Source organism: Musca autumnalis, unplaced genomic scaffold, assembly GCF_047663935.1.
Source record: "Musca autumnalis isolate F117 unplaced genomic scaffold, ASM4766393v1 scaffold_4, whole genome shotgun sequence".
In the NCBI taxonomy this organism is placed as follows: domain Eukaryota; kingdom Metazoa; phylum Arthropoda; class Insecta; order Diptera; family Muscidae; genus Musca; species Musca autumnalis.
In genome coordinates, this window is record NW_027411977.1 from 249,317,120 (window position 1) to 249,343,825 (window position 26,706).

A 26,706-nucleotide genomic window follows, 5' to 3' on the forward strand; every position below is an offset into this window, starting at 1 on the left:
TTACAAATATAATTCTCGAATTACAAATGAAATGTTACGAATTACAACTAAAGTGTTTCGAATTACATCTGAAAAAGGTGTAGTAAAGTTTGTATTTATTATAGTTAGTTTCCAATATATTTTAATAATCATTGCCAAAAAATCTTTTGAAATTGATTTGTTTCTATTTTTATATGCTGTCGTTTACGAAATACCCATTTGTCGCTTTACGCCATAGGTAATACCGATTTGTCGTATCAAAAAAAAAAAAAATAAATAAATAAATGTTATATATATTTAAAACGAGAAAACGACAACGTCTACGACTACGCCAACCGTAATAAGGGTGATTATGGAGATTATGTGTGTTCGGTTAGTCAAAATTCGTACAAATTGCTACTGGATGTTGTTCGTTTACTCTGCAGTACAATGCAAAAGACCTTAGTCGATTACAAGAAGTTACTGGACTTGTACAAATTGTTGAGTAAACGAACACACCTATTCATAATCACCCTGATTATGTTTCTTTACGCCGATGTACTTAACAACTGCGAAGCTACGTGTTTCAAAACATCAAAAATACGCGTTTTTAACGCAGGTAAAGAGCAAGCATGTATCACTTTTATTTCTGATACATTTAATGTAACTTCGAAGAAGAATGTATGAGTGTGCAACTGAAATATTTTGACGAAGAATTTGAAGTATTGTGGCGTTTTTTTATTGGGATATCGTTTGCAATTTTGTTTTTTTTTTTTTTCAAAATGGTCTGGCTTAATCCCATTGTTGTTGTTTTGATGTTTTAAAACAACTATTTTATTAGTGGAAAAGATTTGGCATTGTTCGCCAAGGGGTAAGGCAGGGAATACTATAGTTTCGATCCACGCCACTGGATCTCATCAGTTCCCTTGTTTCTTGTTTGTGGATATTCTCCACCGAAGTTATTTTTCAATAAATTCTTCAACAAGAAACTTTTTATACCCAAACATCAATCGTCAGCTCGAAGTATAAAGGTAAGCAAAGAAAAAAGTTCAATGAGAAGTTTTTCCTTGGCAACCTCATACAACTCCGACGAAAGTGTCTGCGAAAACAATTCAAACCTCTTCCACTTGTATGTGTCGTCGAATTTCGACGAATGCACACACCAAAATTTGGTTGGTCTGCTTTACAGCAAAAACAACACACGAAGTTTAAACAACACAAAGCAATTGACGCTTCCGTATCCGCTTAAATGTAGAAAAATTGTACATGCCTGAAATATTTATGAAATTTAGTTACAAAGATATGATACTGTTTTTCTCGCAATTAAGTCCTTCTGCTTGTAAGAAGGTCATGTTTCCTTTTGAAATTTGTTATTCTCACCACAAATAAAACCGTTATGTATCAAAGGGATAAATATGCTTTATTCGTATTATTCATGAATGGGTTAGTAGGTATAAGATAACAATGAAGTGATTAATATCAATCTTAGATGAAATACATTGGATTACATTCCATAAAAGCAGGCTTTATAAGACGCTTCTCATATTCTCGTTTCAAGTCTTTTGCAAAAGTTCTGGCGCTAAAATGAAGTAAAACGGATAACAATCAAATGTTAACCCTTCAATATAAATCTCAGTGTCTTACCCTTCCAAATAAACACGACCACGAAATGCTACTAAATGAGCCAAATATGCAGGAGCCGGATATGAAACAACCCGATTACAACGTGGAAATAAGTGGCACAAATTGTACGTAAGTTGTTGCAAAAGATTTATATCGAAATTCGATTCGTCCATAATAACATTGTAGCGTGTGGGCTTAGCTGTTCCTTGTATCGATTGATGGGAAACCATGAAAAATTGAACTTCATTCGGATGCGTAATGTGCTGGTCGACAACTGTGCCTGGATCAACATTGTTAAAATCACGATCATCCCGTGGTCTTGTCATAGGGAAAAACCTTGTGTGATGCCGCTTAACAACGATCACACAGGTCAGTTTCGGATTGCATTTCTGTTTAAACAAGGGGAAATGTATTCGAGAGATTTTATTTAGAGATTCCGCTAAATATATACTTACCAATTTAGCACAGGCTCTTTTAATAGCCTTTAGTTCAACATTTGTAATAATGGGAAATTGGCCATCAGAGACGCCATCTCTGTAGTAAATGATCTGAGACGGAAACTTTTTCATATATTGGAAATAGACCTGCAAGTGTCGGGTCGCAATCGATTCCATATCTTCGATATCTTCTCGAGTAGATGTTTGTAATCTGTATTGCATGTTGTAACATGCTCCGAACGGATCGTGTGAAGCTGTAACTCCAACAACACTTGGAATGTGACGTTGATCGGGAGAGGGATGAGTTACATCTGCACCCATATACATGACATTACTAATGGGAGTCATCAACTTTTTCATGTTGTTATCTCGGTCTAGCGATATTTTGTGATTGGTGCCATTAAGTTTTCCGTTTACCTTCAAAAGAATATTTGAGAAAACGGTTGGATCTCTTCCAGCTCGGGAAACGGTGGCCTCCTTTATGCACTGCGTCAAGATTCCAACTTCTAATTCAGCGTTCTGCTTAATTTGCGCATAAGCATTCCTACCAAGGACTACAAAAACAAGGGCATATTTTTGATTTGCCAGTTCTCTAAGTGTGGCCTGAATGTTCTGATATTTCTTAATTTCTGCATTATTTTCAAGATTCATATTTAACTCCTTGGACGTAGTCAAAACCTGTCAAATTTCAAAAGTTTCTCAAATCTTTCTTTTTTAAATTATGTGCAGCCAGTACTTACTTTGTTCTTGAATTGGTCCAAATCCTTAAAACTCAGTCTGGATCTTGGGTTGTCTTCGTATATTATACCCCATTTATGGCCTGATCCGCCTTGTGGCTTAGAACAATCCAAGAATTTTTGTCTATCCATACGCCAGGCACCGCGATTTGTCGTGACTGTTTGGCCGTTCAAGTACTCCATAAATGGAGTTGGTAAGATTCGAATTGGTACTTTAATAAAACTTGAACCAATTTGAATGCCAAATGACTGGACTATTCTGCTGGCATTGTGTTCAAAATACTGCAACATATCCATGATCTTTTCCTTACGACGATTGGTCGATGTTGCAGCGAAACGAATCATCTTCTGTACTTGTTTGGATTCGTCTTTTCGCTGCACAAATATACGGCAGATAAAAACAAAGACTTATAATCAACATATTGTATACTCACATTCAAAGCTTGGCCTTCGGCAATGGAACACAATTCCATTGGTAGAGAAATTGAACGGACAGTACTTCCTACTTTCAAGCAATTCAAATTTGGATACTTCAGCTGATATCCTTTCGATGCGAAATATGCAGCGACAGTCATCTCTGCACCGTCGTCGTTTTTGAATTTTAATCTCGATGCAGGATCTCCTATGCCTAAAACTTTATATTTCTTGTCAAAACTTCCAAATGATGCTGGTGGTTTATACACAATATCAATTCCCCTTAGATAGCGTTCCACATCTCTATATTCATAATTTCCCAAAGGTTGGTCTAATGGGATTCTTTGATTGTACAAATAATCAAGAAGGGTACATTCTCGAGGAAATGATTTATGGGATATATCGACATTAAGGAATGGTTGTTCTCCTAAAATTGCAGCCTGAAACAAACCAGTCCAAGCCTCATACCCGTCTTCCAAGTCAAATGGGTTACTGGGTTTACAAAAAAAGGAACGGCCGACACGTATGCCACGTTCATGGTTAGTAGCAGACAATATTACATCCAAAGCTTGTAAGGCTCTCATCGGCTTGTCGGAAACTTTATCATTATGATATCTGTAAAAAGAGGAAATATCACAGTAATCAACACTTCTTAATGTGTTTCCATCGACTCACGTTCGAAGAGAATTAAGGTCCACGACGCAATCATTTGTTTCCTTTATTTCAACTTTAAATTCTTTCATGCGATTTCCGGAGTCTGGAACCTGTAAAACATTCCTGTAGTTCCGGAATTCATACCTTTGAAATTACCTACCTGGACTGTATATATGATTGGACCTGGAAGACGGACTGGCGTGTAACAACTCTTTTTGCCATCATATGCCGCTTCTATACCTCCGAAAGCTTCACGTACACACTGTTCAAATGCAGGACGCAAGAATTTTTTTGGACGGTCTGGTGTTATTGTAACGTCATAGTGATATGCTTCATTGGGCATTTTATCCAAAAATAAACGCAAATAGTTTACTTCAACAGCCCCTGGTCTGCCAAGGGTACCTCTAACAACGCCGGCACAAGATTTAGGTTTTACTGGTAAAACGTTTTCTACAAGAAGTTATGTAATGATGGAGTTAACGCTTGTGAAATGGAGTTATATGGAAATTTGATATACCTTCTGAGACCGACAAGTTCTGGAATGATTGTTGAAGTCTCTGTTGTCCACCTGGTTGTGGGCCAGGCCCACGTTGCTGTTGTCCACCTTGTTGCGGACCAGGCCCACGTTGCTGTTGTCCACCTTGTTGCGGACCAGGCCCACGTTGCTGTTGTCCACCTTGTTGTGGACCAGGACCTCGTTGCTGCTGCGATTGTTCACCTTGTTGTGGGGGACGTTGCTGCTGTCCCCATTGTCCTTGTGCAGATCCCTGACCACCTGCTTGTGGACCGGGCCCTCGTTGCTGTTGTCCACCTTGTTGCGGACCAGGCCCACGTTGCTGCTGTCCACCTTGTTGCGGACCAGGCCCACGTTGCTGCTGTCCACCACTCCATGTTCCTTGTGCAGGTCCCTGACCACCTTGTTGTGGACCGGGCCCACGTTGCTGTTGTCCACCTTGTTGTGGACCAGGCCCACGTTGCTGTTGTCCACCACTCCATGCTCCTTGTGCAGGTCCCTGACCACCTTGTTGTGGACCGGGCCCACGTTGCTGTTGTCCACCTTGTTGCGGACCAGGCCCACGTTGCTGCTGTCCAGCCCCCCATGCTCCTTGTGCAGGTCCCTGACCACCTTGTTGTGGACCGGGCCCACGTTGCTGTTGTCCACCTTGTTGCGGACCAGGCCCACGTTGCTGCTGTCCAGCCCCCCATGCTCCTTGTGCAGGTCCCTGACCACCTTGTTGTGGACCAGGCCCACGTTGCTGCTGTCCATCTTGTTGTGGACCAGGCCCACGTTGCTGCTGTCCACCCCCCCATGCTCCTTGAGCTGTACCCTGCTGCCCACCTTGTTGTGGACGTTGCTGCGGGCCACCTTGTTTCCCAGGTTGTTGTGGACCAGAAGCAGCCTGTCCTCTTTGTTGTTGTCCCTGTCCTGCTTGCTGTTGCTGGCCACCACTACCACTTTGGCCTGTGTAAAAAAATTAAGTGCAAATATTTTGAATAATTCAATAACCAACTTTTTTCATGCAATAACCAACTAAGCTAAAACACTTGCAACCGTAATCGTACCTGCTTGGGTTGCATCTCGAGACGTCTGAGGGGCATTTTGTTGTTGCGGCTTCCCATCCCCCTCACCTTGCTGCTTAAACTCTACGAACAACAACAACAACAAAACAATTTGACACAAAAGTTGGGGAATTTCATCATGCAAGCCAAATGAACGAATTCAAGGCAAAAAGCATCAAAATACTCACTATTCTTTTTTCCCATTGCTGGTGTAAACTTGTTTAAAAATTCTAATTTTAGACTTGTTTACTATAAAAACTCTAAAAAATTCTAATTTTAGACTTGTTTACTATAAAAACTCTGAAAAATTCTAATTTTAGAGAAAATTGATTGATTGAAAATTGGATATTTCGTTTTTGTTTTCTCAACGATGCGTCGTACTTCTTTATCGATGAAGTAGTCGAGTATTTGTGTTTGCTTCAGTGGTGAGTTTGATGTATTTATATTTTGGTCTGTTCCAGTACTGCAAGAATCTACTAATTTTTACTATTTTTTCCGATAACATAAAGGAAAAAATGTTATCGTAGTAAAAAATAGTAGCTTCTTGCAGGTTCTGGAACACAGCATTTATAAGCGGATGTTCAGGGTTGTCATGCTGTTATTTTCCACCATGTAATCATGTTAATATTTTGTGAGTTTATGCTTGTACATATATTAAAATTAATCTGTAATAATTAAATATATTATTTGAACTTACATAATTTCTATAAATACCGTATTTGTATTTGTTTTTATATCTGACTCTTGTATATATATCTTCTGATTTGGTGAACACAATCACCTGAAAATTGGCAACCCTTTTTGAGTTGAAATTACACTCAGGTTAAGGTGAATCTACGCCCTATTTCATCAAAAAGTGTGTGAGTCCCCGAATTCGTTTCATGTATATGTAAATATATATATAGTATATATAACGAACAATTTAATCCAAGCGCATCTGATTTTGCTCCATCATCCAAAAGGTTTTTTATGTTGCCTTTCCATCACTAGTTCAGCTTTGTTGTTGTTGTAGCAGCATATAATGCTGGGTTGGCAGCCGCTGGCCGAAACACTTTTGGTTTCGGGTCAATCCGGTACGTAAGAACCCGCTGCCGTGGGATTGATGTCAAGGTAAGCAGGAGAGGCAGCTTATGTACGCAGGCCTTTAGAACTTCACTGTCTATATGTTAAAAGTAGCAAATATAGTAAAAAATGAAAATTACTTTAGCTAGGCTCCAGAATATTGTTGCTAGAAAAGTGTTCCAAAAATAGCAAATGTTGTAGCCTAACTTATGGCATTTTCTACTTAACAAGTTTGGCTGAAATAACATCCGATTTGCAGATACATTTCACCTAGAATTTTTACAAAATAAATAAAAAAAATCGCTTATCACATAAAATTGTTCAATTCCCGTACCTTTCAATTAATATCAATATTTGACGAATCGTTCTTTCGCAATCATTACTATAAAAAAAAATCTTCAATATGTCAAATGTTTGTTTACGGTTTCATACAATTAATTCAAAATAACATGTCATGTTACGCCACCTTATAATTTCATCATGAGCGGAACAATTCACCGATGCATCTACCTTTATTATTGAATAATGCCAACAACAATAAAAAATGTTAACCCTGCTCATGGCACAATCATAAAGGTTCCTGCATACTTTTGAAAGAATAGGCGCCCCAAGAGCGCTTTTGTGGTAGGATGGTGAATTATTTTAGTACGTCAAGTTGAATCCCAGCAAATGGAAGTTAAAAAAAAATACTCCTTTCTTTTTTTTCCTATTGTTGGTGTAAACTTGTTTATAAAAACTCTGAAAAATTCTAATTTTAGAGAAAATTGATTGATTGAAAATTGGATATTTCGTTTTTGTTTTCTCAACGATGCGTCGTACTTCTTTATCGATGAACTAGTCGAGTATTTGTGTTTGCTTCAGTGGTGAGTTTGATGTATTTATATTTATAAGCGGATGTTCAGGGTTGTCATGCTGTTATTTTCCACCATGTAATCATGTTAATATTTTGTGAGTTTATGCTTGTACATATATTAAAATTAATCTATAATAATTAAGTATATTATTTGAACTTACATAATTTCTATAAATACCGTATTTGTATTTGTTTTTATATCTGACTCTTGTATATATGCATATCTTCTGATTTGGTTAACACAATCACATGAAAATTGGCAACCCTTTTTGAGTTGAAATTACACTCAGGTTGAGGTGAAACTACGCCTATTTCATTAAAAAATGAAGGCCCCGGCACATACGGCGCGTTGAGCTTCGCGTTACAACAACCACATGAAAACTTCAAGAACAAACTTCGCATCACTCACACATTTTTCATGTGGTTGTTGTTTTCAACGCGCAACACAACGGGCCGTATGTATTTGGCCCATGAAGGCCGCGGCCACATTAAAGTAACCAAAGCGAGCAAAAATGTTATATTTTATTAAAAATAAAAAAAATAACCCAAAAAAGGAATTTTCCATTCTGCGACATTGTTCTCCAAAAAAAAAAAAAACAATTAGGCTTGTTATTTTCGCAATAAAATTGTTTTCCATTTGCACAAACATTCTGGATGTGATATTCAATTTCAATTCAATGGCTCCATATGAGAAGTCCAGTTTTTACAAGGACACACAATAAAGCGAAATATAGTAACAACCAGATTGTACATTGCGGATATTATGAAACATAAGGATGTAAGGTCATGTTTTTATTATAGCCTTTTGCAGGGTTAACCTTCTTAATGAGGATTTATTTGACGTATACGCAAAGGAATTGGCATTTGAAACCAAGGGGTTTGTTAAATCCGGTTATATATAAACGTACTATAACGAAAACATTACGTACATTCAGGAGGTAATTGATTGATATCAGACAAGTCTCCGAAGTAAACAAAGTTATGTCGCGATATTAACTTCTATGTAATGCAATGTAACTTCTCATTGAATATAAAAAAAGAAAAAAAGCGAATCTTTCGCTAAACTCCTCAATATATTTTTGTTCGGATTTATTATTACAATGTGATCTTAACCTCCAATAAGAAGAATTTCACTTTCTCCATTCTCTGGCGTACTTTTGAGGATTTAAGTAGTCCTTGCCGCCGTAAAATAGTAAGTATTTCAGTGAAGTGGTGTCGCTAGACAGCCATTAGGACTCGTCGATTAAAATGATGTGAGAGAAGTCTCCTTGTCACTTCCGGAGTTTCTGGTAAATAGAAATACATACATACATGTGCGCATATGTAGGATGTGGAAACATGAAAGCTGCTTTTCTTGACATTTTCTATTTTTCTTGCTAATGTTCTGTATTCTTACAAGGACTCAAATTTACAGATTGATAATTAACAAAATCCAATCTTTAACTTCATAAAACGAGAGATTCTGCTGACTTTATTGATATTTTTCTTATCTTCGAATTCGCCAACAGTTACGATTTGTAGCAGGGACATTTCTAGTAGATCCGCATAAAAGTTGTTGTCCTGTCCAGTAAACAAATCTTTATTAAAGTTTAAAGGCGATTTCGAAAACTGAATATGTATATCGTTCCAATCATTTTTAACACATTTCATTAATTTTAGAATTTGAATAAAATATGAAATAAAACAAACATTAACAAAAAAACAACTTGACGTTTGTGACCATAGACAATTTTGAAAGGAGGCGGGCATACGTGTAGGTTTTGTGATTTTCCATAGTTTTTTTCGAACTACCTTCCTTATTGTACCATGCATGTTTGTAACATGGTACAAATACACAGGTAGCCGCATCGGCAATTGTTGGCAACATAAGTGGTCTGTTCCTTTACTTCTGGAAATGGTAAAACCGGCAAAAGTAGTAAAAGTTGAAAACTGCTCCCATATGAATTGTATTGTGTCTGAAGTAAAGGAACGCTTTTCGAGTAAAAAGTTGTAAAACTTGAAGATTCTTGAACGTAAAGGAACAGGGCTAAGATGTCAAAATTTGACATCAATTCAATGCAATTGACACATTATAGCTGTGTCTTTTTACGTGATAATTAGTAATAATTATTACTAATGTTGCAGATTTTGACAGTTGTGTAAAGGAAAAGTTCCTGAGAAAAATGTTTCAGCAACATTTAGTAAGTAAAAAGACACCCCTTATGTTACCACAAAGACATAAATACAACTAAGACATGACAAAATGCATGCAACAAAAAAATGTTTACGAAACTTTGTATAGAAACATTACCCTTAACAGGTTGCAGTTAATTCAAAATCGCAACCAAGGGGAACATTTCATGTAATGGTATCAGAAACGAAATTTATGAATTCAAGGATCTATTCAAGAATAAGTCTATGTGAATTGGATCGATAAATTCGGTTAAATACGTAAAAATGTATAAAAGAAAAAAATGTTATATCACCATATCGTGATATAACATTAAGTCTGTCTGGTTACTTTCCCAGCAAGAATTGTCCAGCAAGAACTTTCTCAGAGAGTAAGAGGTTTTTATTCTCTTGTGCTAGAAAATTATAAAAAGTAAACAGACACCTTCCCAGCAAAAACCAGCAAGCAATCAGCTGACTTGCCAAAACAGAACAATTTGTCCGCCAACAAAGGAAGCAAACACGTTGTATTTTATTAAAAATAAAAAAGAAAATGAAACAAAAAAGTATTTTTCCACTTTACAAATGTGTTCTCCATAAAACAATACAATTAGACTATGTTATTTTCACAATTAAATTGTTTTTAATGTTCACAAACATAAATCAACAAAAAACTAAAAACGGCTGATTGATTGTTTTCAGGAAGAAGAAGTGCTTGCAAGTGCTTGCTAGAAGAAATTTGTCCAGCAAGAATTTGCAAGCTCTCAGTGAAAGAACTGTCAAAATGTCTCTCTCGAATTGCTCTCTTTTGCTGGTTTTTTGTGTTAACAGACGACTTCCAGCAACAATTGGTACAAATTGTTACAAATTTTAGGGTAACCAGACACAGCTATTATGTTAAATTCAAAAGCCATTCACTGAAGAATGATAGCAAAACAAATGTCTTATCTTGTTGTATTTATGTCTTTGGTTACCATCAGCTGGCATGATAATGCTACCTGTATTATTGTACCATGGTTTGAAAGCCCGTGTTTAGACACACAAATTTATCGGGAAAGTAAATTCAGTTTTTAGGCAATAGGGGGTAGGAAAGAGTATTGAGGAGCTCTTTCCTCTCCGCTCTCTCCCAAAAAACTCAATTTACTTTCCCGAGAAATTTGTGTGTCTAAACACGGACTAAGCAAGGTACATTTAGTACAAGTGACAATCATCTGTATTCTTACTTTTTTTTTGTAAATTTCATGGCACAATTACCCAGGTAGTGGCATCGTAAAATTTTGAATATGTTATGTCAAAACTTTCTTTATGTTGTTGGGGAAATTACAACAAAAATAATTTTTTTTATAAAGGGATTTGACTTTTCATATTCAATCAGCTGGTGTGTGGTGTGTGAAACTTCGAAATTTGCTACCAAAATACTGCTTTTCATCCTAAACGTGTAATAAAAATTACCTATGACAGTTCTGAATGCTTTATATTTACATTTTGATTCAAATTTGCTATATTTTGGAGGATTTTTAAAATGTTTTTTGGAACGACCCTATTATTCAATATTTTCTTTGGCAATTAATCTTCAATAACAACAATGTTGTTTTTGTAAATTTGTTAGTTGTTGTAATTCATCCATATACCTTATTTGAAATTTTGCCTTGTTTGTAATGGCCCCGGCACATACGGTGCGTTGAGCGTTGCGTTACAAAAACCACATGAAAACTGCAAGAACAAACTTGGCCTCACTTACACATTTTTCATGTGGTTGTTGTTTTCAACGCGCAACGCGTCGCACAACGGACCGTATGTATTTTGCCCATTAGTTTTCTCCGCTTTGATTTCATGAAGATTATCAGGTATACTAGTTTTCATGTGGTTGTTGCAACGCGACGCTCAACGCGCCGTATGTGCCGGGGCCTTAAAATTATTTCTTCCGTGTGTGTGAAATCAAGTTCGGTATTCCCTGTGTAATAGAAGACCGTTCGCGGAAGTGAAACATTGGGTATCCTGCATTCACCCGTTTCCTTTCATATATATTGGTTTCCGGCATGTTGGGTGTGATTTACTTTTTTTAGTCCTTGAATTTATTATAAGTAGTTAATCATTCTGTTTTTGGAACTAATTTTTATTCGTTCGTCTACATTCGTAATAATTTGGGCATCCTTACTAAGCTCAGCCTCGAAAATGAAAAATTTACAATTGAAGAAATATTTTGTTCCCGTGCCCTGTCTATAGCAGAAAGTTTTAAATACCCGGCCGAAGGCCGGCTTTTTAAGAATAATTTACATTTTGTTCGCGTAGTGCGTAAACTCGACTTGTTTCACCTAATTGAGTATTTTTTCTCAACCGGACAGATTCCAATAGGAAATCCGGAAATGTATGTACTTCCCGAGATATGGGCTAAGAAGTTCCGAAAATTCCCTTGTATTAAAAGAAACTTACAATTAAAAAAACCAAACTGTCGGCAAAGGAAATTTGTAGCTGGAAATGTTCCACCTTACCTTCTTGTCAATGAAAATAAGAATTGTCAACATTATGATTTTGTGGTTGTATGCAAATTTTGCCTGATTTGTGTGTTTTGTTGTTGTTTTATTATTGTATATATTTTTTGTTAATATAATAATTCAATATTATAATAATCATAATGTTTTATTATTTTAATGTGTATATATAAGTTAAATAAATTACAAATACTCACTAGTAAAACATGTAAAACGGAGTAGGGGTTTTCACTTTTCAAATTTCTTTGTTGTTTTTGAGAAAGTTTCACTACAAAAAGTTGGAGCGGTTCTCCGCTCCGTTTTTTTATACTAAATATTGCTTGCTTCCTTTGTTGGTTTGTGGTTGTGTTGTAGTTGTTTTTTTTTCTAGCTTATAAAGGATATTACATTTTACTTTATCTCTTTTCCAAATTGTCATTAAATTTAGTGGGTTTTAAAAACTCACTTCCAAAAAAATGAAAACAATCATTTCGTTTAATTTCCCTAAACAAATTCATTTGGTTTTTTTTTTTTCATTACATAACTGAACTTATTCGTAAGAAGACTTAACATTGAAAATAAGATATAGAAGTGCTAAAAACTGATGTCGTCCCGAATTGTTTTGATTTTCCTGTTTTAATTTTCATGATGCCTGTGGTTTCCTGGTAGAAAAAGTTATTTGTTAATGTCTGTAGGTGAAGATTTCAATGAAAAATTGTTGGATTACGTTGTCTTTAGGTCAGGATTGAGGGCGATGTTTAATACTTAATAAATGCTACAAAAGCTTCGGTTGCTTCTTATTGTTGTTCGTTTTTATGGTTGTTTCCTTTTCTGTTTTAGCATGAATAAAGTGTAGTAATAAGTTTAGAAGGTGGTGGATCAACACAGTTGATTTGAAAATCGTACAACGATTTACGTATGAACAACTTCAACATAGTTTGCAGGATACAGACCAACGCGACCATTCATACGTCCCTTACACCAACCTTGTTCATCTTCATCCTCTAGTTTTTCAAACACATCACCTGTAGGATAGATGTAAAAAATTAATTCCCAAACAAGTAGGTTTCCGATGAGTTTTTTGTGCCTACCTTGCTTGAACGTTAATTCGTCGCTTTCAGCGCCATCATAGTCATAAAGGGCTTTAACTGGAACTCCAGGTTCACCATTATCAACCAAAACGTTGTCACCTTCATCCCACTCTTCTTCCTCTTCGAAGGGATTGGCATCGGTTGAATTCGACTTGCCATTACTGATGTGTTGTGATCATCGATTGCAAGTGGATGACAAAAGCCAAAGTAAAAAACGTTCGTTTTGTAAATGATATGTCGCTCGCTGGCTGATGTTGTAATTAATTTCAATAATACTTACGTTACGCTCGAATTGCGAGTATGTGTTGTTTTATTGGTAGCTGCCGTTGCTGTTGTGGGCGAGGTAGCTGTAGAGGAAGAATCTGGTTTGCCCGATGATTTCAAAGTTGATGAATTATTGGATTTTTTCAAACTAGATGTGCCCGAATATTCCTAAATTATTAAAGTAATTATTATTAATAAATAATTACAATGGATACGATCATTAATGATGCTGCGTGTACTTACATGTAAATCTTCATTAACCGGCCTTTGATTGATCAATGTAATTGGTGCTGCTGGTAAGGCTTCCTTTGATTTACTACCCTTTGCTATATCTCGGAATTCCTCGGTATATTCCTGCAAGGAGACGTATGTTATATACTATTCTCTATTTTACCAAACTCTATTAGAATACTTACTACAAAGGCAGGCCAGTTCATAGCCATGTTGACACCATGATTATTTGACCACCATTTCAAATCTTTCTGATGATCCGCATTGTTAATTGTGTGGTAGAATTCTTCATAGATTTGTGGTAAGCTGTGTAAAATGTGACCAGATATTATTGTTATTATGGTGAAAACAAATCTACTGAGGCGAGCTATCGATAACACTTACCTGGGTACCTTGGTTAGATCTAAGACAGCGTGCAAATTGAATAGCACTTCCTTAAAGAACTCCAGTCGAGTCTTCTCCATTGCTTGGCACTTTTCGAACACAGATGTCATATCTTCTATATACACGGAATTGTATTTTGTTATCTCAGCAATAGCCTGTTCATATTTTTCTCGGCACTTCTGAACCTGATCTTTAGTCTTTTGAACTCGGTCGTGCATTTTTTTCACCTAAAAAAGAACAAATTTGTGTGATTGAAAGTGAATATTTGAATTAATTCTCTTTCAAGTTGAGCTGTAAATATTGTTGTAAGTAAAAATAAAAAAAATAGATATGGACCGAGCTTTTTTAATATTCAAAAGGATACTGGATCTATAAAAACTATTTTTCCTTTTACCTAAAAAGTCCGAAATGTGAAATATTTTTCGTCTCGTATGGCAAAATTTCAATAATCTTCAAAATACCATAAATCGGTAAATTGTATTTGAAGTCTACAAATAAAAAACTTCTCTATAATTAGTATCTTCCTATGATACAAAGGCATTTCATATTCGGAGATAAAACTAGGTAGCATTGAACTGAAAAGAGAATTGTCCTACAGTTCCACAGAGTTCACAGTTTGACAGAGAAGTTTTCTTTTTCGGAAATTTTGAAAATTGGTAAACTATACTACCAACTTCTCTATACGTACAACTTTTTCAGATGTAATTCGAAACATTTTAGTTGTAATTCGTAATATTTCATTTGTAATTCGAGAATTCTATTTGTAATTCGTAACATTCCATTTGTAATTCGTAATATTCCATTTGTAATTCGAATTATTCCTTTTGTAATTCGAATTATTCCATTTGTAATTCGAATTATTCCATTTGTAATTCGAATTATTCCATTTGAAATTCGAATTATTCCATTTGAAATTCGCATTATTCCATTTGTAATTCGAATTATTTCATTTGTAATTCGAATTATTTCATTTGTAATTCGAATTACAAATGGAATAATTCGAATTTCAAATAGAATAATTCGAATTACAAATGAAATAATACGAATTTCAAGTGGAATAATTCGAATTACAAATGGAATAATTCGAATTACAGATGGAATAATTCGAATTACAAGTGGAATAATTCGAATTACAAACGGAATAATTAGAATTACAAATGGAATTCTCGAACTACAAATGAAATGTTACGAATTACAAATAGAATTTTCGAATTACAATTAAAATAATTCGAATTACAAATGCCACTCTTTGAGTAAATGAGCGATATGTACATCAGGGCTAAAACCAAAAAAATACCACGCCAGTACCATGTGCGGAATATTGTCCTGATAACGAAAAAGCGTGTTTTAGTTTGATTCGGTGAAAAAAGTTTCCGCACCGACTGCGATTACTAAAGCGCCTTTGATATTTTTTCTATTTAAACATTTTAATTTTCTTTGTTTGAATAAATATAGAAAACAAATACGATTCTCACAGGCAAAGCCCTTAAAAACAGTCTGTAAATTTCGCTATTTCGTTGCAAATGACTACATATTCTGTTGTCCGATAGGTATAATATATATAAACATAAAATTCGCGACTTTATAAAGAAAAACAAAAAAATTCAATATTGTCAAAGGTGCATTAAATGCTCTGGAATATCGCGATTTCATAACAAATTTGTCCAGAATGGTTTGATATCGATTTTAAATTAGATTAAAACTATTAATAAATTATTACGAAAAGCGTATATGTTATTATAACAAATAAAAATAAATAATGCATTACTGAACTTCAATGCATTTGGTGCGGAAACTTTTTCGCGATAGGGGAAAAATGACACCGTATTTCATAATAGTTTTTCATGCTCTACGCGGCTGGCTATGCGGTGGTATTTTTGATATATGCAAAAATTGTAAAAAAGTTATAACCCTAATGTACATATTTCCAATGATTGTCGAAACTGATGAAAGCCTTCAATTTATGAGGCATATCTTAAAAGAAGTCTAAAACATAATGTAAAATGAATGTGAAAAAATAAAAATTTCGGGTAGTTTATCGGTATAGAAAATTAACATATTACATACACATCACATGAATCGTGGACCTATACTTTCTATGTTATATACGGACGATCCAAGATAAAACCTGCTCCTTTGGAATAATAGCGTTTAACTAAAATATTTTCTAAGAAATACCAGCGCATAGCATAAGGGATACTTCACTAATATTTGTGAAACTAATTCAAATATGATATGAAAATCCTATATATCACATGGTCTCCTCCAGAAACTGTACTATCTACTAATTTCCCTTATAAATTTGCAAAGTTTTGTGTAGGGGAACACATACATTGATTTTTATTGAAAAAATTTGAATAAAATTTAAATTTTCTCTCAAACAAATTTCATCTGTATCTTCTACGAAATTTCAAATCTTTTCATATTCCTCCTTTTTCTTTTGCTTCTATTATCCTCAGATATTTTTGCCATTTAAGCTAAACTTTCTCATCTTATATTAACTTAACTATAGAAATCATCTATCTCTGTTCTTTTTTACAAAACATTTTAAAGTTTTTGCTTATCTGTGTGGCGACCTTCACACCAAATCGTACCCTATGACAGATAAGCACTCTCTAATACTTTGTCGTATCATTTTCTTAAGATAAGAATAAACGCGTAAGATAAAATCCATTAGGGTTTACACATACCTGATCAGGCGACAGTGAGCTATCGGCGGTGGCATTGCGTTCTTGATTTGTGGCACTTTTTTCTGTTTTACAAGCAGCATGATATTCCGATTTTGCCTTTTCTACTTTCGCTAATAATTTTGCCCATGTTTTTTGGGCCTTCTTGAATAGATCCTCCATATCTTTGCGTTCCTTGATCTGCATCAACGTATGGTGATAGTTGTCTTTTTGCCATGCTTTAATTTGGCTGCTTACATCACTACACAAATTCTCCTTGATCTTCATGTGAACATCGGATATACGCTCTGACTCTGTTAAAACGCCTTTCCAGGCAGCCTCTGTTGTGCCATATTCTGGTCCTATAGTTATGGAAGAAACATAATGTAAACAATTCATAAGCGACATGATGATGCATTGCATTGTCAACGTCAATATTGTGTAGTCTTGATGTTTTTCCCTAAATAGAACAATAGAAAACCTTAATTCCCTAACGGCAAAAGCCACGCCACGGTATCACTTGAGAGGAGAGCGAGGGTAGGACGTTTGTACTTTCTAATATTCTATCTGGGTGTCATTGATTTTTGAAACCTTTTCCGTGTAAATACCACCATCCATGTACATGTAAAGCAAAGTACAACAAAAATAAAGCAGATGATAACAAAAGGAGAACAAACCACCGCCCCTACTTTTTCCTTGCATTAGTGACATACACAATACGCCATAATAAAGCTTTCGTTAATGTTGTCATTTAAGCGTACTACCACCTAAGCCCTACCACACACCCGGTCAAATAATACCTGTCACCACCAATATATTTCGAGCTGTTGCTTCCAATGCTTATTGATCAATTGAGATTCTCTGAAGGCGGCATGGGGAACTCGTCTTCAAGATTTAAGATATTCGGTCCACCTATTGGGGGTGGGTGGTAAGGTTAAACAAAAAAGAAAAAATATACCAAGATTACTAATATTTTGTTGTTGTTTATTTTAAAATCGTTGTAGTGCTGCCGTGGTGGGAATTTGTTTGTATGTTCGTTCAGCAGCAGTATTATTACGGTTGCTATTTTCATCATTCAGTACCTATTACTGGCTAGTTATTATGCATTCATTGCGGCCGTTTTTTTTTTGTACATTTGTCTTTTGTTTTGTACATTTGTCTTTACTTTTGTCGTCTTCGAAGCAAGTGTGTCTGTTGACTATTTACAGTATTTAGTATGACGTAACATTAATGATGCCTGGCTTTGAATATCGACAAATGTACACAAATATTTATGAGTTGCAATCACAAATTTATTAATAAACACTAAATGATAACATCAAAATTGTACGTAAAGGTATTAATACAACAACAAATTTTTTGTGTATGCTCATTAAACACATTCCATAAAAAGGAGGGGTGCTGGTTTGCAAATATCGAATATATTAATGTACCTGACTCTGAAATATATTTTAATATTCGTATAAACCTGGTTAGTATCGAAAATATGTATTTACTACATATTGTAACATTACTATGTTACTACATATTATAAGGATCATTCTATATCAGCAGTTATAGCTATTTTAAAACATTACAAATTTACGAATTTTTAAATACAAATATTAAGTATTATTAATCCTATTGCGTTATTCAGTTAATCTTGTTTTGTCGAAAATGTTTTAATCTATAGGTTACATTAAAGAAAAATTGCTCAACGGTTAAAGTTTGTGTCAACTCTCTTGTAACTGGAAAACATTAAAATATTTTTTTGCCATCCTCTGCATTCATTAACAATTTTTTTTAAGAAAAGTTCGATGATATGGAATGGTAGACGAAGAAAAAACGTGTCCGAAAATGTGCCAAAAATTCCAATCGATTGAGAAAAGTCATAACAATACAAGAATGGGCCTAACTAAACACTCAGAATGTCTAGTAGTCTACTAGTTGGTATAATACGAGGGGAAACAAGCATATCTTAGTCAATGGCAAACTTCTCCACGTTGTTGTTTTTGTTGTTACTTCTTCGTCTTCAAGTTTAGCAAGTTAACACAACAAGAAGAAGACGAAACTGATAACGATGATGATGATGGTGACGAAAGTTGCTGCTAACAAAACAATAACAAACTACAACAACGTGTTTATGAGGTATACTGCCCAATTCTATAAGAAACTTTGATTTCACTCATACCAAAGCCAACTCGCTGCTGTATCAGCTAAGGAAATATTCGTAATGGCTTATCACATGAATGTGGTCAGTAAATTTTAAAATAGTAAATGATGGTGGTAGCAAAAAATTCGAACAGATATAAATTCTTTTGCCAAACAATGGTTGTCGTCCACAAATAGAACGATAACTAAAAGTAATTGGGAGTGTTTGTTGGTTCTGTCAATAATGTTTTCGTGTTTTTGTTTACCTTTTTCTATTAATTCAGCCCATTTTTTAGACCATGCACGCAAACTTTTGGCATATGATTTTTCTATATCGGCTCTTTCCTGTATAAGTGTTTGTAAGTCATTGCACAGCCTAAATTTACATGAAATTTACAAAAGAAAAAAAAAAACAAAACAACATCAAATCAATAGGTGTGAAGTTGAAAGTGACAAAAGAATCAAGCTATTCTGCTTAGACTCGTACATATCTGTAATTGTTTTACTCACTTGTAACCATCCTCTATACGTTTGGTTGTTCGTTTGTAGTTGCCAGGCTCCCAAAACGATTCACTGCCAGCTTCTAATAATTGATCATCGCTGTGGTGCGACATTTTCTAAAAGTGGATAAAAGTAAATGAAAACAAAATGAATTAAACGAAGTTCATTACTCAGGGCTAAAAATTTGTTTTATTTTTAATCGTCTAGTATGGTTAAAGTGTGTGTGACTCATTTCTATTGGGGGTCAAATGGTGGTGCTTTCTAGTTATTTACTTTCAGTTTTAAGCAAGTTAAGACTAATTTGCAAAGACAGAAATCAGGAGCATGCAAATTTTGCCATTTACGATTTTGAAAGTTATTTGTTATTTCTTTAAGTTTGAGCATTCTTTTTGTGCTTTCTGTGCTGCAGTCATTCGTAGGCATTCCCGCTTTATACACAGAAGGTTTGTGGTTCAATTCCTGACCGGAGCATCCGATTTTTGGTCTTGGCAAATCGCTTTGCAAAATGCTAGTCACATTTTCTGATTTATTCGGCTATGAATATCTTCTCCATAAGTGGTGTCGTATAAGTCAATTTCAATGAGCTAAAAATAGAATCGGGCTCCATTCACTCACTTTATATGGAAACACTCTCGCCTTGTCTATTCCAAGATGTGCGTATATATGCTTTCATGGGTTACCTCCACTTCTAAAGAAGAAGATCTGAACAAAATTCACTGAAATATATAATAATATAATTGTTCCACAAACATCCCAGATGGGACAAGGGAGACTTCTCTCATATCAATGAGTGCACGCCGATTCATATTGGCTCAATGATATGGGACCTACTTTTTATTGCCGAGTCCGAACGGCGTGTCTTACGACACCACTTGTAGAGAAGTTTTTCATGGCTTAAATACTCAGGAAATTTCGCCAGCATTACTGAGAGGGAATTTTGCCACCGTTGAAAATTTGATGTTGCTTGGCCTGGGATTCGAACCGCAGACCTTCTGAGTGCAAGGCGGACGTGCTAACCATTGCACCACGGTGGCGCCCTGAAATATAAGTGTTGGAATTTGTATGTAGCAGAGAAACTTAAAACGAATTTTCTCGAATTGGCCTTATCAAGGACATCAAAAACTAGTCCTTCATCGATTGATTTAATTTTTAAAAATGTAATTGACCTTTTTAAGACAAGAATTTAAATTTTGTCTTTTTGGTTTACAAATTTTTGTAAAACCTCATATTTTTTAAAACATCGATCTGTGAAGGTTATATCTTTATGTTCTAAAGCATACAAAAGTATATAACAAGTAAGTACGTATCAGTCAGCTGTGCTGACGGAGAAATACCCTCAGCCACTGACCAAGAAAAAAAAACGAAACCAAACACAATAATTATGCCGTATATAAAATATATTGATATTATATCACGAGTTTGCTTTAAAATCTGTAGGTACCGTAACGTGGGCTTATACCAAATCATTGACATATACCAAACATTTTTGGAAACCAAACTTCCTCATAAAGGACTCAAAATATTAAATAATGTTAAAATAAGTTTGAAAGAAATTTTTGAAAAAGTTTTAGAGTTATCTTGCACAAATTCCGACAGGGTTTTGAAGCTTTTGGGCCATTATCTTAGGAAGTATTGACTTACTCCGCTCCAACAATCTACTGAAAAAGAGTCAAAACGATGCGAGAGGAGCTCCTAAACTCCACTTTATTCGAATTTTGTGTGGGAGGTACTCGAAGGAGTGGACCGATACAATCCATATTCCAACCTGATACATGACTGGATGAAATAATACAATGTGCAGAGCCTGCACCAATCAGAAATTCCCTGCGAGGATTATCTTGCGGATTTGCTATTTTGGTTGGTGCCGTCAAGGTGTCTTGGAGCTTTTAGGCCAATATCTCAGGAAGTATGGACTTCCGCAAGGAAAACTTACTGAAAAAATTGCAAAACCTTCCGAGAGGAGCCCTTAAACTTCACTTTATCCGAATTTTGTGTGGGAGGTACCCGAAGGAGTAGACAGATATAATTCATATTCGAACCAGATCTATATCTGGAAGGAATAATACGATGTGCAAAGTTTTAAACAAATCGATTGCTCCCTTCGAGAGTTATAGTTCAGACCATTTTACAGAAACATTTTGAACCTTTGTGGGGGAGGTACCAGAAGGAGTGGACCGATATGGTCCATCTTCGAACTTAAACTAAGTTTGGACAAAATATTACGATACCCAAAATTTGGTTCGAATCGGTTGAACTGTTCGAGAGTTATCGTGCGCACAAGCCAGACAGACATTTTTCGTATCAAAGTGTATATACCCTTCTAGCCTAAAGGCTGAGGGTATAAAACAGGATTTGCTAGACGGTCGATTGTTTTGTGGCAATATTAGCAATATTAGAGTAGGCAACAATTAAAAAGTAGATTAAGATCTGCTCTTTCATATCAAGCGAACACCTTCTAAAAACGTTTCATAGTTTTCTTGGAAAAAATTCATTAAAAATGACTGGGGGTCCCCCTTAATCCACAAGCATTAGTTGGCATATGAATCATTGGGATTCCTTGGTTACTGATTTATTGAAATTTTGTATAGTTTACCTTTTTAGCCATTATACCTATTCAATAAAAATAAGTTTTTTGTTACTGAACAAGGACAATTTAACTAGGTAAACACGAATCCAGACAGTAGATAAAACATGTTTCATATAATTTAAATTAAAACTTTGTACATAGTAGGTATATACTTCCATGTTCCAGCAGCAATAGAAGGTGCCAGCCGGACTTTTAGTCTCACATTGTTTATTGCACAATATTATAGCGTTAATTCAAAGACAAAACTTATACGAAATAAATGTTTTGCTTTTCATTTATAATAACAATGCTCGTTTTAGTAAACATTTTTCTCTCTGTTAGAGTGTATTTTACGATGTATAATAGTTAAGAAATCTATATTATGTATGAAATCTAATCGGTATCATTTTATTAGAGCACTAATGTTATTTTTTGTATCAACAATTTAGCTAATAAATTCCATGAGACAACATTGCTCTCAATATCGAAGGATTTCTTAAAATATGCCATATTTCGAAAAGTCAAGAATACAAAATTTATTTATACACAAATTAGTCAGCACATATTTCTGTAAAACAACAATTCCCACGAACATCCCATTGAATCTAGACAATCAGGTGCTGCAATGCGGGCTGGCTAACAACACCACCGTGGTAGCAAAATTATTTATTGACTATATTTGTTTTAAAAAGGTCACTTTTTAATTCAGTATGAAACTTGCTATAATGCGAGAATCGATCAGAGGCGGCGTCTTCAATACTCAAAGTATAGAACAAAAATCTCCTGAAAATGAATGCAGCTACTTGTACAATAAGTATTTGCATGCAGTATTTAAGAGAGTGTGCTTGGTTAGTTTAAGCATTTTTACTACACAACTCGTAATTCGAAATATGCTTTTTTAACTATATTCTTTCAGTTGATTTCTCTTCATCTGTTGCTGATGCAAATGTCTTAAGCATCCTATTCCGTATAGCAGTGATACAGAATTAATGCGATGTACTTTATTCCAATACGTCGATGTTTCGCATTTGTAACACAGAATACACTCAAAATACCCAGCAGGTATAAAACGGATGCTTTAGGTAGATTTTGCAACGGTGTGCATTAAAAAAAATAATTGTGGCCTGTTGAGTGATTTACTGAAAATTCGACTTTGGCCCCCGTACAAAGTACACTATAGAAGTAAAGATCGGTCAAGGGCACGGGTTATCATTAATCGGTCATCATGCAATTCTATAGAAATCGTTGTTTAGCCCCAATAATGAACTGGTATAGTTTTTTTAGAGATTTTTTTATGAAAATTCAACTTTGGTCACATATAAATTACTGCGGAAACAAATATGGCTCTGGTGGCCGACTTAACGTTAACCGATCGCCAAAAAAATTCAAATAAAAAAATATTTGGTAGGTCTTCCAAAAAATTGTTTGTCGTTTTTTTGGCCGGCCTAATGTACATGTAGCAACATTTTGGGCTTAAGTGCGGTTTAGACTCCACCTAGGGCTTCAAATAGATAGGGCTTATAGTCCTTATACGGCTCATCTCTTATAGATGAAGAGATTCATCATTTTGCTAAACATTACCGCGCCTTTAACGAAAATCTGGCTTATCTCTCTTTTAGCCGCGTAAGACGGACAGGCGAACTTCCGGCTCTTTTGACATTTTTACCACAGATAGGTATCCTGAATACAACAATATGTGCGAAGTCCATACTTTCCGAGATATAGGATGTTATAGTTTCCAAATTCGAAACGAGTAGCTTTCTTTCCACGCAGAAGTCCTGCTATTGAGAAAATATTACAATTTATAAGAAAAATTTGGGCTCAAGGTCGGTTCAGGCGCGACCTCGCGATTTCCTTGAAATGTTTTTTGTCTGGGGGAAGTGCATACTTCATGTAGTAATGGGCCTTGAATGTACAAAAAATCCCTCCTTTAGCAACAACTCGCAGAAAAATTAACCACAGAGAGTGCTTTTCATATTGCTTCGTAAAATAAAACTTAATGTGTGCCAAGTTTGCTATCACTCTTTGGAGATAGTCTTAAATCACGGGAGAAATCGGCCTTTGTAATAGAGATTCCAGTGCGTAGCGAAGTTTGGCATCTGCTAATAGGAGAAGTCTTAAAATTAAAACTCGGCTAGAGTTTTGAGATTTTAGTTAAACGGAAATCTTACGTTGCCAAGTTTGCCATCTGTCCACAGGATAAAGTCTTAGAAGACCGGCTATGCATTCGAAATTCTAGTTTAAGGAGAAATATTATTTCTGTTTAAGTTATAAGTTGGGGTATTTGCATAATTTTCGAGGGCTATATCTAGGGAAATATATACTTATATCCGTAACAAATGTTATATATCGTTGGAATCTGCATGAAAAACACTATCTGTGGAAAAGTTTACTTATTTTTTAGCAATATTGTTCCAAATATTGTACATAGTCTGCATTCACATTTTGTAGCTAAAAACTCTGATAATACCGCGGTTACACTAGAGCTTTTTGGGGTTAACCCACTGCATGAGGATTTATTTGACTTTTGCGGTAAGGAATTGACATTTGAAACCCAAACCCACTGGGTTAATCCGGTTAAGTGTAACCGGGGTATAAGTCTGGATGAAGTTGTCATTGTCCTTTTTATATATCTCTCAAATCAAAATATGCCTAGATCATTGTACGTACTCTTCCCCATCTATTTATGAATAGACCACACTCAAGAGTTCGGTTATTTTTCTATGTGCCTACCCCAATGAAGATGACTAGACTTTTTCCAGTGAATTTTTATTAGCTAATATTCATTCACCTTACCAAAATTGACAAATCAAGGTGATCGTTAAACGTACGTTTAGGCATATCAATTGAAAAAACTCTCTCTCCATCTTTCATTCTACAAATATTCTCTACGTTTTGGGGCCATATCTCTCCACATACCCACTTGAAATAATCTTCAATTAAAAATGATATAGAATTGTTAATGGCTGTTATCAGAGACTGCGGTCCTACTCTATGGAATTTAATTAATTTTACAATGACAAATAGCACAGCACCAGAGCTGAGAGTGAATAGCTTGCACCACAAACTCTATATTTTATCGGTAGGTAGTCGGCATTACTAATCATCGTCAGCTGGCTGGGGCTATCTTGAAGATACGATATCTTTTATTTAAACAAAGTATATGCGAAATGCGATTGGCGCCGCTAACAAATTCTTCAAGAGTTTAGAATTTGATAATCTCTTCACAATACCGTCTGCCTCCTGCTTCCCAGCCCACCCGCATACGCCCATTAGCCGTCCTTCAGTTCGGAATGGAATGTACACTTACATAATTTACTGCTGGAACTGCTGGGTAGAGTGTTATGTTATTATTTTAAGCAATTGAGACGGTATTTGAATTCAAATCAAGTCGTGCTTAATAGTAGAGTAAACGTAGAGTATGTCGTTGTCGTTGACACACAAATTAAAATAACAATCGAAGAGATGATGATGATGTCTGTCCAATAAAAACAAACAAAAAATTTGTTTTTGGGCTGAAAGAAATCAAAATGTTTGGCTGAAGTTGTAAAAACAACAAGTCTAGTTTTTTTCGTTACAGCAAACAAGTTTAGTTAGTTTAGTTTTTCCACACAATATAGCGACAACGACGACAGAGACCGACAACAACTACAACATCACAGATCGATTATGCGTTTCACTGACCAGCAACCGCACACCGTCGAATATAACGAATATAATCAATTGATTTGTGTTTTATTTTTTAACTTTTCCACGTTTGGACTTTTCAAAACTTTTAATTTTTTCTCCTTTTCTGCCTTACGTTTTATCTACACTTATGCTTGTTTTGGACTTTCTTCTTCCGACGTTAGCAATATTGAAAAATGACTATGGGTTGGTCGGCGAAACGTAGTCTAAAATAATCGAAATGTAGAAAAAAAAATATTCTCACAAAATTCCGTCGTTGTCAACGTCAAGCAAAAACAATAAAACACGACTAAAACAAAACACAAAATTTGTTCTATGAAAAAAGCAGCGAGAAAAGTGAAAATCTCTCACAGCAAAGAAACACCACATATACGCTTCATACAATCGCAAAAAATTGAACCGACTAAATCACCACAATATTTTTAGTAAATAGTATACAAATCTTTTAAAATGCACACAACTTGTTGAATTGATTAATTGCGGGTTGCGTTTCAATTAATTAATTGTTGTTGGAACAAACCTTCCTTCTCCTAAATTTATTTAAACACAAAAATTGCAATTATATTCCCTCTCTTTGCCGTCCGTTTGCGTTGGAATTTATGTATGTTGCCAGTGCTGCCTATAATACTGAACTGTCAAGTATTTCACATCGCCACCCAAAGGTATTTGTCAAATTTAAATTTACTTAAATCGGAGCGTATGGCTGCGACGCATGGCGTGAAAATATGCAGCTTCAATCACGAATTAATTGGTCTGTTCCTTTACTGTTGAAAGTGGTAAAACCGGCAAAAGTAGCAAAAGTTGTAAACTGCTCCCATATGAAGTGTATGGTGTCAGAAGTAAAGGAACGCTTTTCGAGTAAAAAGTGGTAAAACTTGAAGATTCTTGTACGTAAAGGAACAGAGCTAATATTCCGTACCATGGTGGAATAAGGTGTTACATCAACTCATAGGTCTTCGCAAGTGAAAAGTACTTGCAAGTACTCAGCAAGCTCTCAGTAACCTCAGTAAATCGAACAGCAATTTGCCAACACTTGCAAGAAGTCAGCTGATTTGATAAACAAGAAGAAGAAGTTGGCGGAAAAGATTAAATAAAATAAATAAAAAAAAATAGTCACCACAAACTACAAAATGGTAAAACCGGCACGTTGGGACACGCGTTGTCCCAAAACAGTTATATTATGTTTAACTTTAATGCGTCAGCCATATTGTTGTTTTTCAAAAAACTTGGCTTCACTTACACTTTTTCATGTGGTTGTTGTAACGCAAC

The 26,706-nt window shown here is 35.2% G+C and overlaps 2 protein-coding genes across 26 annotated transcripts; both read right to left on the bottom strand.

Moving 5' to 3' along the window:
- Positions 1-1,359: 1,359 nt before the first annotated feature.
- LOC141401225 (protein argonaute-2-like) lies at positions 1,360-7,341 on the bottom strand. 10 transcript variants are annotated; one of them, XM_073981236.1, is made up of 11 exons: positions 7,265-7,341; positions 5,572-5,653; positions 5,387-5,467; positions 4,341-5,285; positions 3,984-4,273; positions 3,845-3,933; positions 3,190-3,784; positions 2,759-3,130; positions 2,037-2,696; positions 1,603-1,970; positions 1,360-1,537 (listed from the first exon to the last, which is right to left on the bottom strand). In XM_073981236.1, the coding sequence occupies exons 2-11, from the start codon at positions 5,585-5,587 to the stop codon at positions 1,444-1,446; spliced, it is 3,510 nt and encodes a 1,169-aa protein (XP_073837337.1). In that variant the 5' UTR covers positions 5,588-5,653; positions 7,265-7,341; the 3' UTR covers positions 1,360-1,443. The 10 variants fall into 10 exon arrangements, with proteins under 10 accessions (XP_073837337.1, XP_073837338.1, XP_073837342.1 ...); XM_073981237.1 differs by having other exon boundaries at positions 5,572-5,643; positions 7,265-7,304; XM_073981241.1 differs by lacking the exon at positions 7,265-7,341 and adding an exon at positions 7,154-7,184 and having other exon boundaries at positions 4,341-5,268; positions 5,397-5,467; positions 5,572-5,585.
- Positions 7,342-12,067: 4,726 nt separating this feature from the next.
- On the bottom strand, positions 12,068-26,095 carry Synd (protein kinase C and casein kinase substrate in neurons protein Synd). 16 transcript variants are annotated; one of them, XM_073987380.1, is made up of 12 exons: positions 25,553-25,727; positions 25,061-25,288; positions 19,800-19,872; positions 19,194-19,300; positions 18,950-19,059; positions 16,578-16,915; positions 13,888-14,114; positions 13,689-13,809; positions 13,516-13,626; positions 13,289-13,440; positions 13,009-13,169; positions 12,068-12,942 (listed from the first exon to the last, which is right to left on the bottom strand). In XM_073987380.1, the coding sequence occupies exons 4-12, from the start codon at positions 19,295-19,297 to the stop codon at positions 12,830-12,832; spliced, it is 1,437 nt and encodes a 478-aa protein (XP_073843481.1). In that variant the 5' UTR covers positions 19,298-19,300; positions 19,800-19,872; positions 25,061-25,288; positions 25,553-25,727; the 3' UTR covers positions 12,068-12,829. The 16 variants fall into 16 exon arrangements, 12 of the variants coding, with proteins under 12 accessions (XP_073843481.1, XP_073843483.1, XP_073843479.1 ...); XR_012412948.1 differs by lacking the exon at positions 19,800-19,872 and having other exon boundaries at positions 12,179-12,579; positions 12,645-12,942; positions 25,061-25,228; positions 25,553-25,728; XR_012412946.1 differs by lacking the exon at positions 19,800-19,872 and having other exon boundaries at positions 12,179-12,579; positions 12,645-12,942; positions 25,061-25,265; positions 25,553-25,728.
- Positions 26,096-26,706: the final 611 nt, after the last annotated feature.

Bases quoted from the DNA above. Each gene is read 5' to 3' on its own strand.
- LOC141401225 (XM_073981236.1), bottom strand. The intron at 3,934-3,983 runs GTAGGTAATTTC...AATGTTTTACAG, and splicing joins CAATCATATATACAGTCCAG to GTTCCAGACTCCGGAAATCG. The intron at 3,785-3,844 runs GTGAGTCGATGG...CTCTTTTTACAG, and splicing joins GACCTTAATTCTCTTCGAAC to ATATCATAATGATAAAGTTT.
- Synd (XM_073987371.1), bottom strand. From the start codon at position 19,297: ATGTCGCACCACAGCGATGATCAATTATTAGAAGCTGGCAGTGAATCG. The intron at 13,810-13,887 runs GTAAGTGTTATC...CATTTTACACAG, and splicing joins GATCTAACCAAGGTACCCAG to CTTACCACAAATCTATGAAG. The intron at 13,441-13,515 runs GTAAGTACACGC...TTAATAATTTAG, and splicing joins CGGTTAATGAAGATTTACAT to GAATATTCGGGCACATCTAG.